Source organism: Triplophysa dalaica, chromosome 17 (genome assembly GCF_015846415.1).
Source record: "Triplophysa dalaica isolate WHDGS20190420 chromosome 17, ASM1584641v1, whole genome shotgun sequence".
Taxonomy (NCBI): domain Eukaryota; kingdom Metazoa; phylum Chordata; class Actinopteri; order Cypriniformes; family Nemacheilidae; genus Triplophysa; species Triplophysa dalaica.
Genome location: NC_079558.1, coordinates 7,261,288 through 7,275,265, shown reverse-complemented (window position 1 = coordinate 7,275,265; position 13,978 = coordinate 7,261,288). Strand labels below are relative to the sequence as shown.

At 36.3% G+C, this 13,978-nt stretch overlaps 3 protein-coding genes across 3 annotated transcripts; 2 read left to right on the top strand and 1 right to left on the bottom strand.

Annotated features, from left to right (window-relative positions):
- The first annotated feature begins 2,383 nt into the window (after window positions 1–2,383).
- On the top strand, window positions 2,384–6,514 carry gch2 (GTP cyclohydrolase 2). The gene is made up of 6 exons (XM_056772156.1): window positions 2,384–2,975; window positions 3,521–3,630; window positions 3,845–3,900; window positions 5,385–5,416; window positions 5,509–5,593; window positions 5,672–6,514. The coding sequence occupies exons 1-6, from the start codon at window positions 2,669–2,671 to the stop codon at window positions 5,802–5,804; spliced, it is 723 nt and encodes a 240-aa protein (XP_056628134.1). The 5' UTR covers window positions 2,384–2,668; the 3' UTR covers window positions 5,805–6,514.
- Window positions 6,515–6,550: 36 nt separating this feature from the next.
- Window positions 6,551–8,349, bottom strand: cript (cysteine-rich PDZ-binding protein). Its single transcript, XM_056772155.1, has 5 exons — window positions 8,221–8,349; window positions 7,856–7,921; window positions 7,693–7,747; window positions 7,488–7,591; window positions 6,551–7,403 (listed from the first exon to the last, which is right to left on the bottom strand). Exons 1-5 carry the CDS (start codon window positions 8,234–8,236, stop codon window positions 7,339–7,341), a joined length of 306 nt encoding a protein of 101 aa, XP_056628133.1. The 5' UTR covers window positions 8,237–8,349; the 3' UTR covers window positions 6,551–7,338.
- Window positions 8,350–8,629: 280 nt separating this feature from the next.
- pigf (phosphatidylinositol glycan anchor biosynthesis, class F) lies at window positions 8,630–13,876 on the top strand. Its single transcript, XM_056771276.1, has 6 exons — window positions 8,630–8,862; window positions 9,073–9,321; window positions 9,406–9,497; window positions 9,571–9,687; window positions 10,353–10,461; window positions 13,571–13,876. The coding sequence occupies exons 2-6, from the start codon at window positions 9,094–9,096 to the stop codon at window positions 13,682–13,684; spliced, it is 660 nt and encodes a 219-aa protein (XP_056627254.1). The 5' UTR covers window positions 8,630–8,862; window positions 9,073–9,093; the 3' UTR covers window positions 13,685–13,876.
- The last annotated feature ends 102 nt before the right edge of the window (window positions 13,877–13,978 follow it).

Below are 13,978 nucleotides of genomic sequence, written 5' to 3'. Positions count from 1 at the left end.
AAGGAATCACAAGATCTTTGGCTGAAATACATAGTTTGTGGAATGGGATGAGGGGGATCTAGAATGGATGACCAAAATTCAAGTTGTGAAATACAATTGAATGAATTCTGCTGCAGGAATTTAGACTGATTTGCACATGTATGTGTTCTCATGTTAACGTCTCTTAGTTAACATGAGTTCCTTTAGTTCCATTAGTTCCTTCTTATTGTAACATGGTATCTTGGCTACAAAAAGGTATTGAAAGCTACGTTTAATCTTATAGTATATTACAAAATTGTCACAGCCAACTAAAAAAAGAAACGTATTGAAAGCACATTGTTACCCCAACCTGACATTTTCATAATAAGAAGTACCCTTAAAACACAGTTCAACTTTTCATTTAAGTAAGGTTCATAAATGATTGTACATGGCGAATGAAAGAGACTCCTTCACCCTCACTACTGAAACAATGCCACTATATAAATACACAAATAAATATCTCATAATTCACCAGTATTAAATCATTATTAAAAAATACATTTTTGCCATAACACCATTGAATGATAAGAGCAAGAGTTCATTGACATTTTTAAACTGTTAAAATAAAAATTATTTAAAAAAGTAGGTTCCTTTAAGTAATTGAGATGGTAAAATCTTAAAATATGAAAAAAGGCTACTTTTTATAGTTACATGAATCAACCTCACAAACACATACTTGTTTTTTCTAAGATTATATTTAATTATTTTTACATGAAGATCTCCTCTGTTCATGCACATGGGTCCACAAGCCCACAGGGCAAACATTTTGTACGCCTGGTTTCCACGGTAACATGCCTTATTTGATCTGCTTGCATGGATGCTGTGATTTCCCTTATATCTTGATCTTGTCATCCACAGATGACGTCATGCCTGTTAAAGCAGAACCTCGTGCACTGTCAGACCAGAACTACAATGATCCAGGCGCTCAGCAGAACTCACCACAGTTACATCTCTTAAACTCACACGAAACAGTTTTTTAATATTGCAGTTTACGCTGATTCCTATTTCTCTATTCATAGTGCCATTGTCATAAGAGCAGGCTGAGCTCTTTTCTCTAGATTCTTAAAAAACAAAGTGTTATTTATATTAGCCTCCTGGATTTGGCCTTTCAAAGGTCAGCCTCACCAGAACCCTTGGTAAACAGAAGGGGGCAAATGACGCAACATGTTTATGGATTATTGCTGGAATACTGTTTTTTTGGTAAATTACATAAAGAAGTTATCTCCCTTTGTTTATGATCTTGCATTTTGTGTTCTTTTATGTTCTAAAGATATAAATGTATGTAAACAATAGTACTGGACAAATAATTGCATAATTAAATGATTGTGTATACTTTTAATATATACTTTACATACTTTAATATACATACCTTACACACTTTTCTATATATTAAACAAATAGATTCCGCTATCATGTCATGTTTATATTTTGGCTTGTCATGCGCTTTCTCGTGTCTCGTCGGTGTTTCTCGCCCTTTTGTCTCTTTAGTGTTTCATTACCCACAGCTGCCCCTTGTTAATTATCCTGTGTTTGTTCCCCTTTAAAACATCATGTTGTTCATTGTCCTGTTCTCATGGATTGTAATCTTTACTAAATTGAATGCTGTAACTTGTCGCTCTACACTGAACTCGATGTTCCTTTTCCCCCGTTACCGCGTGTCTTGTAAGTTTAGTTTTTGTAGTACAAAGTGATTCTTTTGTAGTCTAGTGAGTACGTAGCCTTTGCTTTAGTTAATTATTTTTCCTCTATTGTTTCCCCCCTCGTGGGTTTTGTTTTGCGTTTTATTTAGTCTATTTAATATCTTGTTTAATCCCCCTTCTCTGTCAAATCTGTCACATATGTCTATCATATCTTTGACATTCTTCAGCTGCCTGCTATAAAAAAAGCGCCTTAGTCCAAGGCTGACATTTACATGATTAAAATTCTATCAAAAATCCCAACCACAGAGGATAACTAACCTTTTTTGCTAGAAAAATATTTGATTTGGGTCAAGTTTTTTATGTGCACGCAGTCCTTGATATATCGTTGTAAAAACGATATCTTTAACGCTTGCAGTCATTTGACTTCATGACGAGATGGATGTGAAACGCAAAATCTCTTGTGTGTAATCATTGTCTTTAATACAATTTTAATAACAGCACTCTATAAAAATATTAATGATACTAACAACTTGCCAGCTTCATACGTTCAAAAGGCTTTAAAGGATTTTACAATTCTAGTGCAGCTTATAGAGGTCTAGCTTGTGTAAGAGCACGTGAGGTCATGTGTTCAGAAGTTTGACACTCGCCGTTGTGTCTTTACCTTCATAGGAGCAAATCACGAATCAGTCATCGTGGTTTGCATGACGTTTACGCATTATTCAATTACACAGCTTAAAATGGGAGTGACTAATATACGAGATAGCAGAGCTCACAGTCACACTAAACATTTTGACGTGGTCACCGACGTCCTCAATTGGACACACTCATAGTGGACTGCACATATAAATGCCACGCGGAGGCGGACATACGGTGTACACTCAACTGCATCCTAACGCATCAAGGCTGCAATAAATACAGAACGTCGCTGAAATATCTACGAGAAAAGACTTCTGATTGTATTGAAGATTCGCTTATTTACTCTCTGTTAAATTACTATTAAAGTAGATACAATGGAATACCAAAAAGCGACAGAATTGAACAGTTTGTGCAATGGCAAAATTGTAACAGAGTATCTCTGCCGTAATGGCTTCAGCGAGCTGTCGGTCGAATCGAAGAAAGTCGCCGTCCAGCAAAAAAACGAGACGTCCCGGGAAGAGGCGGAGGACGAGTCGCGGTTACCGGCTATAGAGGCGGCATACACCACCATACTGCGAGGTCTTGGAGAAAACACTGACCGACAGGGTCTCCTCAAAACTCCGCTGCGAGCTGCCAAAGCCATGCAGTTCCTGACCAAAGGGTATCACGAAACCATCTATGGTAAGTGCTTTGATCTTTCACATACTCGATACTTTCCATCTAAACATTGTGTGTTCCGAGGGATTCGAACCCATAACCTGTTGCTTAGGTTTACACAATGTGCTACCAGTTGAGATCAAGGAACACTATACTAATAAACTGGTTTATATGCGTGTTTTATGCATATGACCATGCATGACTACTATATTCCCTTACTGCTGTTATTTACTGTACATCAGCAACTGATGGTGAAAGGTCCCACTTCAGTGGTTTGGTTGGCAAGAAGGGCTGCTTTAACTAATCACTGTTAAGTTCCTTAGCAATTTCCTTTATTCTGAGCTGAACTTAGTTATGAAAGAGGTTTTAATGTCTATTGTTTCTTACGTTCTTCCACAAAACCATTTCAGCTGATCCATACTGTATGTCACTTTTGTAACCGTATAATCTGCAAACAATATGTGGCTGGTATCATGAGCATGTAATTATCGTGATACGTATTGTGGAAACCGAGGCATACAGTTTAAAACAAAAGCAAGTGTTATGCAATAAATATTTGTTTTTTACAGATATCCTTAATGATGCCATCTTTGATGAGGACCATGAGGAGATGGTTATCGTGAAAGATATTGACATGTTTTCTCTTTGTGAACATCACCTAGTACCATTTTTTGGCAAGGTATGTCTGAGAATCTACATTATTATTCCCTGAATTGCTTTTAGTGGTTAATTTATCATTTTCCTTTTTGTGTGATGTCACGCCAGTAGCGAATACAAAGCAGCTTAACAGGATTTGTCTAGACCACAGAGAATGTTCAATCCTGCGAGGTTCAATCCTGTGTATCAGTACACGAGACCCACACTGAGTAAATTATTTTACGTCTAATTCTTAGGTTCACATAGGATATCTGCCAAGTAAAAAGGTTGTTGGCCTCAGTAAGCTTGCAAGGTGAGTACGAAACCCACACACACACATATAAAATGTAGTGTTCCAGTCTTAGATAGGCAGTAAATGCGCTTGTTCTCACATCATAGTGAGACCGAAAAAGAGAACATGTTATTTACAAATGGCTGAGTTCTTCTGTAATCATAGCCCTTTCATTTGAGGCTTAGATCCAAAGCCTGGCACTGTGTCCCCTCCCATCTGAAAAAAGCCAGACTTGCTGACTTCTGGTGATGAGGAAATCCCCCAACTCCCACCTCCAGTGTTGAGAGGTTGTGGGAACCATTGCCATTGCAAACCTCCCCTAAAATAATGTATATTATACACAAAACTGTGTTGGAGTTCAGGTGTACTGCAAGATGTGAAATAAGAGATGAAATAACCAGGAATTTAGAGTCAGACATTATCAAAGCAAAAACAGATAAACTTCATGAGCTGCACAATTCTGGATAAATTGAGAATCATGATTTTATTTTCAAATGTAGATTGCGATTATTTTACGGTTCTGAATGATGACTGAAAGTAATACATCATTTACTAGAGGTTCTGACAAAGACATTTTTATATAGGTTTGTAATATTTAGGAATTTTCTTAAAAATTATTACATATTTCATGCTTAACCTACAGTAACTTTAGTGAGATTTTTATAAAGGGAACAAATACAATAGGTAAACTAAAGTGTTTTTTTTCAGCTTAACTTCCTTAAAAGTATTATTGCATTGAAATAACTTGTATATTAGATATTTGTACAGTAAAACAAATTCATAAGGTGAAACTTACAATTAAAGGTCTTTAGACAGATTTATCAATTTGCCTGACATCTACAGACTGCTTGACTGGGTCTTACAACTGATAAACACAACAACACAGTATTATCACCTGTAAACAGTTATAAAAAAACCTGAAAACAGGAAATGCTGGGCACCTTGATGAAAGCTCTTATAGCACAGCTTCTCTATTACCGTAAATACAGTGAAAAGTGCCTCACACTCAAAAGACGTGTTTTTACAGTAATAACGTGTGTCATTCGCAAAATCTTTCCAGCGCACTGAAATGTTCGTTCCCTAAAAATTCCCACATTTCTCGGCAAAAACCAGGGAGCATCAATGCTCCCTATGTTCCCTTACTGGAAATCATGTGACAAGTTTTGAAGACGATTATTGGAATTGGCAGGAGCCAACTCAAAGAACTTCATGAAATGCGACAGAACTTTTGATTTGATGAACAAACGTTGATAGACAGGCAGGCAACTTGATCTACGTAACTTTATGTAAATTTAATAATAGACCAAATATGTGCACTGATATGCAACAGAATAATAAATGTTTCTCATAAGTTAATAGACACTCGGAAATCATGGATTTTCATTAATTACATCGTGTGGATGTTTTAATTGAGATCGCAGTATTTTAACGATTAATCATGCGGCTCTTATTCATATCCTGTTTATATTGTCATACTCTAATTAATAATGCTGTGCTTTCTCTAGAATCGTTGAAATCTACAGTCGCAGACTTCAAGGTAAGTAACTTGTAATATAAATGACTAGGGAACATACTTGTTGCTAGTTGGTAACATTAATACAATATACTGTATATCATTTTTAATTTCAGTTCAAGAGCGCCTAACTAAGCAAATTGCAATGGCAATCTCTGAAGCCCTGCAGCCTGTAGGCGTGGCCGTTGTCATTGAGGCAGCGTAAGTATTCGCAATATTATACAGTTCAATACAACTTTAAAGCTTTATGCATTTCTGAATGAACTCTTGTTTTTGCAGTCACATGTGCATGGTCATGCGTGGAGTGCAGAAGATGAACAGCCGTACTGTGACCAGTGCCATGCTGGGCATGTTCAGGGAGGACCCAAAGACTCGAGAGGAGTTCCTGGCCCTGACCAAAAGTGCATATTAACCGTCAATTTGCAGCTCCGATCCATTAATGTGTTTAGAGGCAAAAAGGTCAATGGTTGTTTTGAAAATCCTCCATGGTGCTAAGCGAATCTCAATGAGAGAGAACTGTAGATCTTTCCACCAGCTGCTGTGACACGAGTGTGCAGCTGAAACTCAGGGCTCCTCACTATTTGCATATATTATGCCTAAAATCTAAAATGTGAATCTTAAAGGATTAGTGACGCCACACTTCTCTTATGGAAAAACAGTCCTTGAAGTATTTGCACCTTCAGAACATACCAGAATGCCTATTAAATAGATAAACAAATTTTAACTTTTTGCTTTTTAGTATGTAACAGGTACTCCTATTATTTTGTTTTGTGTTTCTCTTTGTTATAAATTATGTTTTAGCTTTTTAATATATTCAAACTAAGTTAGTGTTTTGTCTCAAATAATCCTGTAACATGTTTACAAATTTAACCAATTAATGTTTAAAATATAGAAAAATTTCAGGTATTACTTAATAACTGCAATAGTTATATTTAAGGGGTCAAATGTTGAATAATTTGTTGTTAAAAAGTCAAAATTATACTAAGCCAATGACGTGATTACAATCGTGTTTGCACCATTTGTATGTATATTGTAACTTTTTTGAATTATAACAATATTGGATTGTGTTAAAAGAAACTCATTGTGAACATCAAATACATTAAAGTGCCATTGTAAAACTTTCCTGCGTTCTCACAATAAAGACAGTAATCTGGAAAATGTTGTTTTCTATGTTGTTTTTATTTTGCGAGAAAATAAATATTTACAGACATAAAAACTGTCCCCTAAAAGATGTCCCTGACATTTTTAATAGAAAGGAAGGCAATAATGTACAGTGTCTAGATATTGCTATATTTGGCAATTAATTAGACATAGGCCTACTGTAAAAGCATTAACAAGAATCTACAGATATTATCATACAATCAGGGGGTTCAGGGACATCTAAAAAAGGAATGGGACAATATAATTTCACAATGCCATTTTAAAGGAAACAGCAAGATATACATTTTTCTGTAACAGTGTTGATGAAGAACAACCAGTTGACTGTTGGCCAGGCTTATATTGTTGAAAAGAAAATCTAATTAACATGATGTAAACTGCGAACGTGATTGGTTGATCTGAATTTCCAAAGCACATTCAGGATGTTTTGTAATATAAAGAACTGATGAACGATCTTCCTTAAGAAAATAATAATGAATTGTTGGAATTGAATGAGATAACCACGGTTTAACCTAGAAGGCATTTACTTTGTTCAAACAGTTCCAGCCAATATATTGCTCTAAAGTTATTACGTGAGAGAGGACAAAAGTGAAGTATTTTTTCACATATAGTTATAAACCATTGCATCCCTTTGCCACAAAACACTACAACAAAATGCTGAACTTTTTAGTGATCTTAAATGATCATATTGTCCTTCACACACAGTGGAGGACCGTATTAAAAACAAACACAATCATCCACAAACACCCCTCTCTCAATGAAATCCTGTATACCCCCAGAAACCAAAATCAAACTGAGGTCTGTTTGTAGTTCTTGGTGTCAATAACCTTTTTTCCACACATGGCACAAATTCCTGCAAAAAGAGAAACAGAGAAGGAGGAGATCACATACATGTAATATGTCAAAAATCAAATCATTTAAAGACTGTCTATCTCACCTTTTTTGTAGGCACATCCCTGGCAGTAGTGTGAACCAGACTGATGGACAGAACTTTTGCATATTCTGCAGATGGCAAATCCAGTCTTGCCATAAGGATCAAACCTATTCATAATGGTACAAAATATTTTATACAAGTTCAAATTACACATCAAGAAACAAAGCCAGACTACAATGTAAAAGAAAATCCACCAAAAGCAACACACCTGGCCTTTTTTGATGTTAACATCTTGTTTTCATTGAGTTTTCGACCCCCACTTTCTGTAATTAAACATTTTAGTATTTATAAAGGTATCCAAAATGAACAAATACACATTCAGGTACTAATACAAATACGTTACCATTAAAATAATATCAGTTTAAATGTACCTGTTGTGTTTCTAGCACCATCTTTCCAGGTATCAGGAGTGATGACCCGCCCCAGTTTCTTCTCACCTGGGGGACACATCAAAACATCCGTAATTCACAAATATGCAATATGCTCCTTACCTTTTGTGTCATACGTGTTTTCTAAATCTTGATGAAACTTTGCACAGCATATGTCTATAATCGCTGATGTAAAACACGAAAGTCGACAGTAATGTTTACAACATTTTTTTTTACTGTTTCTTGCTAGCGAGCAAATCATGTTCTAAACCCAATAGATTTCATTCCAATGATTAAATTACGTTTGCTTACTCGAGTAAAACAAACAATATACTTATTTACAACAGATTAACAATATAACGACTTACATTTTTCACAAACCATCTTCAACGTCTCGTAAAATTGCGACTACCAATTTCAGTCCTCCTATGTGTTGTTAAAAAGGAATCTCGAAACGTCAACGTCCTATTCGTGGTGACGTAAATATTCAAAATAAAAGCCCGGATAAACGTCACTCATCTTAGTCATTTAAAGCTATAGGCAATGAAATGTACAGCTAATATAATTCTGAAAACAGTGAAATTAATAATAATATTAATTACATTCTGAAAAACAATGGAGGTGTACAGATTAGTCAATATCATCGGTTTTCATATAGAATATGTTATGTTTTTTTTATTTTTTATGTGTTTTGTCTTCAACAAGACAAACTTTTATCCAGCAACTTTTATTTTGCTTAAGCGGTATGCAGTTATTGCCGACTTCATTAACCGGAAGAACACGACAGTCTCCATGTTTTGTAAATAAAGTGTTCGACTTCCATTGTTTACTGTTATTTATAGTCTTAATATGTCAAAGAACGGTTACAGTTTGTGTATTTGAAGGGTTGTGCCATTTTCATTGAGCGCTGGTAAAACTGGCGACTCAGCAAGTTAAGAAGGTCATTTATCTGTGGATATTAAGGTTAACAACCACGGGCACGGGCACCATTGGTCAGTCTTTACGTCAGAGTAAGTTAAATTATATACGTTTTTTAAAGTATTTGAATGAATTGATTTTTATTGAATGAACCCATGCCATTAAATGCAGATTTTCTGACCATTCGAATGTATAACAAAACTATATCTTATATTTTATATAGTCAAAGTCTAAGCAAGTTCATTTACACTGATTTTATATTCCTTGTTTAAATCGTCCATTACTCTCAATATTTTAAACAGGTACACCACTAAACCTTCATCATGTGGGATGTTGAGATCAGGGGCATGGCATCAGCTCATGCCATTATTGCCTCCTCCATATTTCTGGCAACTGTAATACCTGCTGTGTTTTTGGAGAACTTCTCTGTTTATGGCTCCCACATGGTGTGGCTGTACTCTGTGGCTGGATCTGTAGCGGTGGTCAACATTGCAGTCTTTTGGCTTTTAGGCATAAGCCCACCAACAAAGAAGAACACATTGAGCTTCAAGGTACTCTAGAACACGTTTCAACACTGAAGTATTTTGGAAATGTTACTTACTTTGACTTATGTGATGCTTTCATTTGTTTCACAGATCAATCGATTATTCAGATCCTGTCTGTACTTTCTCCTGTCGTGTATTTTTTATCATACTGTGGTAGTACTATACGGCGCACCTCTGCTAGAGTAAGTATTGGGTGCAACATGTGTCTGTGTACTTCATCAAGAGCACATCTTTAAGGTTTATGTTATGTTGCAGGACTGCCCTGGACACTTTTTCTCTGGCTGTGCTGCTGTCCACATTCACTACACTGAGATGTCTGTGCATACTGGGTCCTAATATACAGGCGTGGATCCGGGTGTTTAGCAGAGATGGGTGGGTACAATCATATTTCACTAGAAACCATCTGTAATATTTAATAAATTATAATAACCTTTAATTGTTTCATTTACAATTTTGAAGTGAAACTGTCATAGTCAGTAATGTCTGTTTTCCACTAGATGGAGACGTTGGTCAACCTGATAAATGAGTGCAACAGTGCACATGCTGTTTCATAGGGATTATTTTAATGCGCTGTTTAAAAATGACACTAAATCACACAAAGACATTTTGAAATCCACATTGTTGTGCTAGAATTTATGCTCTTAGACAAAAGTCCCCCCATAGCCCCTTGGGTTGGGTATGAGCTGCTCTGATCCTTTCACATTTCAGTACTGTGAATTAATAAAATCAGTAAAGCTTTGCATGTGTAGCCCATATGAAAGGCTAAGAGTAACTCAGACCATAGAAATTATTTGTGATTGGTGTCCAAGAATGTGATTTGTGTTTTATACAGCAGTGATATCTGCTTAAGCAATGTCTCTTTGAGGGATATACTCACTCAGAATTGAGCATCTTAGCAGTTTTCATGAAATGTCAGGGTTTAACAGGTCATTTGTTCATATAACCTTCTGTATATTGTCTATGGGAATTTGTTTTAGTAATATGTATTCTTTTTTCAGGAAAGTGATGATTGATAAGGATGTGATTTTTTTTTTCAGGGCGTTGTCAGTGTGGGACACGTCTCTTCAGATTACAACTGGCTGTAGTTTGGTTGGAGCCTGGCTGGGAGCTTTCCCTATTCCCCTTGACTGGGACAGACCCTGGCAGGTTAGTGTTTTGTCTAAACATAAACCAAAATATGACCTCTTTCCACTGTAACGATGGCATGTTTTACATCCTCACTGCTAGCATGTTGCACTGGCAGCCTAGTTTCACCAATTCCATGAATTAAAGAAAGTGTTAAAGGACTTAAATTAAAGGGGTCATGTGGCAGGAATACGTGTTTTCTGTGTCTTTGGTGTGTTATTAGTTGCCCATTCATGTATTTGACATGTAAAACTGCAAAAATTAAAGTGTAGGAACAGAAGATGCATTCGGTCTAAAAGTGAATGCTCACCCAGACCTGCCTGAAACGCCTCATGTAACCACAGCCCCACAAATCTACATCAGTTTGTGGTATGATTTGAACAAGAAGACCAATCAAATGTATATGATAGGGATGCGACGAAATGGAAATTCTAGGCCGAAACCATTACTGAAATTCAGGATGCACTAGGCCGAAAGCCGATTCTGAAAATTAGTTAAAAAATCTTTGAAATAGTTTTTATTGAATTCTATTAATTACACACAAATTGAGGAGAAAATATTTTAAAACAATACAACAAATATAATTTTCCTTGTCATTTTTTACGGCTCATCTCAGCATTGTAGTTCTAGAATTATTAGGCCTATAAGCATTACAGGAGTCAAGTTATTGACAAACTTAAAATCAAGAAGTTTTTATATGGTGTACAATCATTTTAATGAAAATAACAGGCAGAACACAGAGGGGCAGTGAATCTTTTCATGTAAACAGGCTTAACATGAGCTTCAGTGATATCAGCACCTGCAACAGTCCATGTGAGCTACATCATCAGTTTCTGACAGTTCGTTCCACTGATCATTCACGTCTGTGAAGAGTCTGTTGCTTGTAAAATTTGGCTTTGAAATGAGCACGGGTCAAGTCGCGTGGTCTCCGACAATCAAATTTTGTTCGCTGGTTTTGAGAAAAAGTTTTGACAAAAATTTGGCAGCCGAAATTTCGGTGCATCCCTAGTATGCCCAAGTAAAATGGGCATACCAAATATGGTAAGAGGGGTCACTACGCGCTGTTTAACTGGCCAATCATAGCACACCTAGCTTTTCAGAACGCTGCACCTTGTAAAAAATCTGCATGTTTCAGAGAGGCGGGGAAAGGGGAGACACAAACATGCACGGTATGTGGGAAATACAGCGTGTATACACATGGCATTACATCTAAAACAAAAGATAATATTCATTTTAGCCATCTCATATGACCCCTTTAAACCAGGGTTCTCTTGTGGGTTTTTCTGGGTTGAGTTCTGCCTGTGATGCCAATTCCATTTACCGTCTATCTTAATGAATTCCTGTCATTCACTGCTATAAACTGCCAAGTAAGGCAAAGCCCCGCCCTCTTACAGTATTGATTAATGAGACGCTACGTTAATTATGCTTATAAAACCATGTAGATTTGTGCAATTGCAGCAGAATTTCAGGAGTCCCTTGATTTAAAGGTGATTTTCTTAAAGGGATAGTTCACCCAAAAATTAAAATCCTGTCATGAATTATGTTTGTAAACAAACAAGTTCCTTTGACATCTTGACTACCATATTAGAAAAAATGATAATGGTAGTCAAAAGTGCTCCAGAATGGTTTGGTGTCATACATTTTTCAAATACCTTCTTTTGTGTTCAACAGAACAAACACAAATATAAAGTAATATATACTACTATGGTATTGAATAAGGTCGAAGTTGAGTAAATAATGAGAGAATTGTTAATTTTGGGAAACTATCCCTTTAAACCAAGTATCCAGTAACAGATCTGTTCTAGACCTACATACTTGCATTATATTTGTAAAAACTTGTTTTTGGTGAATTCGTTAAATTTTTTATTTTGCCCATAGACTTGACATTTTCTCACTTTAAGTATACAGTAGGACCACTACCTTGCAGTTTACTTCCAATTAATGAATCAATCATTAACTCAAGAAAACGTCAAGAAAACATACAGTTGATAAAATCTGCCAGGCCAGCCAAAGACGTGTTTTGTTGGGAATGTATCTTCATGAAAAATTCACTGTTCTCAAAGCATAGAAGGACGGCTCTGGTAGTTCAATTATTCATGTATTGTACAAAGGCATTGATCAGAGACCAGTGTTTGCCCTCGTTTTGCCCTTAAAATGTCACGCTGATGTCTCCCATGTGTGCATTTGACACGCTCTCTGCACACAGAAGTCTAGACGTGACCACAGATATGATGCTGACGCATTATGGCAGTGAGGAAGCTGGGCGTTTTTTCTAGCATAAAGTGAACACATGATTGGAGTGTGAACTAATGAGAAACTTGGGCTGTTGAATCCAGATCCGTTCCTTTAGAGAGCAGTGTGACAAGCCACTGTACTAGACCCGTATCATTTTCAAAGTTATGAGATAATGGGGAAATCAATCTTACTGACAGCTTTTTAATTGTTTTCGTGTCAATCCTTCGAAATTTTGCGATAAAGTATGCGAGGTTGTATTTGATCTCAGTTTCTGTAAATATACATGAAGAGGGTGTGTAGGGTTATCTAGCTTTCCGCACAAAAAAGCATCTTTTAAAATGTTCATACTAGAAAGTTATAAGAAATAAGTCAAAAATGACAAATGTTATAAAAAGCTGTTTTATCGACAGTAAATATTTTGTGGCAAGTCATTGAATTTACAACATATTCACTCCACATAGGGCATCACATTTTTTTTCTCAAAAATCCATTGTGCCTTTAATATTTAGTTCTGCATTCCATATTTACGGTTTCACTGCGATATAAATGATTTCGTTATTTCGCAATGTTCCGGAAGCTTTAAAGACCATGCCACAAGTTTGCATTGACTGCAAGAAATGAGAAAAAGTCAAATAATGTTTGAAACCACTTGTTCATACAAAGCAAAAATTCAAAATGCAAAGCAGTCAGCACAGACCTGAGAGGCGAGGCCGCAAATACATACAGTAACACTCATAAAACAAACTCTACTTTAAAAATCAAGAAAGCAGAACAAAGCGCTCTTGTATACAAAATTTGGTTGGTAAAACACCACAGTGATTTTGCAGTCAGTCAACTTGTGCTCCTGCAGGTTTAAATGGTTTTGATCTGTTTGTTTTCTGAATCCTCTCTCTAGGTCTGGCCTGTTTCCTGTACGCTTGGCGCAACTGCTGGATTTCTGACTGGCCTCCTCGTTGCACCTGTTTGGATCCACTGGCATCGCAAACTTCTCACTTACAAGCTTAAATAAGGAAAATAAGCACTTCAAGTCTTAAGCCACTGGGAACTTAGAAAGAAATTCAGGCTTGTTTTTGAAACATTTGTGTCCTCCCAGAAGTGTGAATTCTGGATCCTCGAAATGACATTGACTCAGAGGCCACATTTACAACTATTAAAGTCTTTTTTTTTTGAAGAATAAAATATTTTGTCTCTTGTATGCTCCGATTGGCAGTATATTCACTTCATTGTTCTTCTTCTTTCATAAAATAAAGCGATTACCAGCAGAATAGTTTTGTAAAATGCAAATGTTTTGCAACTCAAATCG

Bases quoted from the DNA above. Each gene is read 5' to 3' on its own strand.
- gch2 (XM_056772156.1), top strand. From the start codon at position 2,669: ATGGAATACCAAAAAGCGACAGAATTGAACAGTTTGTGCAATGGCAAA. The intron at 3,631-3,844 runs GTATGTCTGAGA...TCTAATTCTTAG, and splicing joins TAGTACCATTTTTTGGCAAG to GTTCACATAGGATATCTGCC. The intron at 5,417-5,508 runs GTAAGTAACTTG...TTTTAATTTCAG, and splicing joins CTACAGTCGCAGACTTCAAG to TTCAAGAGCGCCTAACTAAG.
- cript (XM_056772155.1), bottom strand. The intron at 7,748-7,855 runs GTACATTTAAAC...GTTTAATTACAG, and splicing joins TGGTGCTAGAAACACAACAG to AAAGTGGGGGTCGAAAACTC. The intron at 7,592-7,692 runs GTGTGTTGCTTT...CATTATGAATAG, and splicing joins TTAACATCAAAAAAGGCCAG to GTTTGATCCTTATGGCAAGA.
- pigf (XM_056771276.1), top strand. From the start codon at position 9,094: ATGTGGGATGTTGAGATCAGGGGCATGGCATCAGCTCATGCCATTATT. The intron at 9,498-9,570 runs GTAAGTATTGGG...GTTATGTTGCAG, and splicing joins TACGGCGCACCTCTGCTAGA to GACTGCCCTGGACACTTTTT. The intron at 10,462-13,570 runs GTTAGTGTTTTG...TCCTCTCTCTAG, and splicing joins ACTGGGACAGACCCTGGCAG to GTCTGGCCTGTTTCCTGTAC.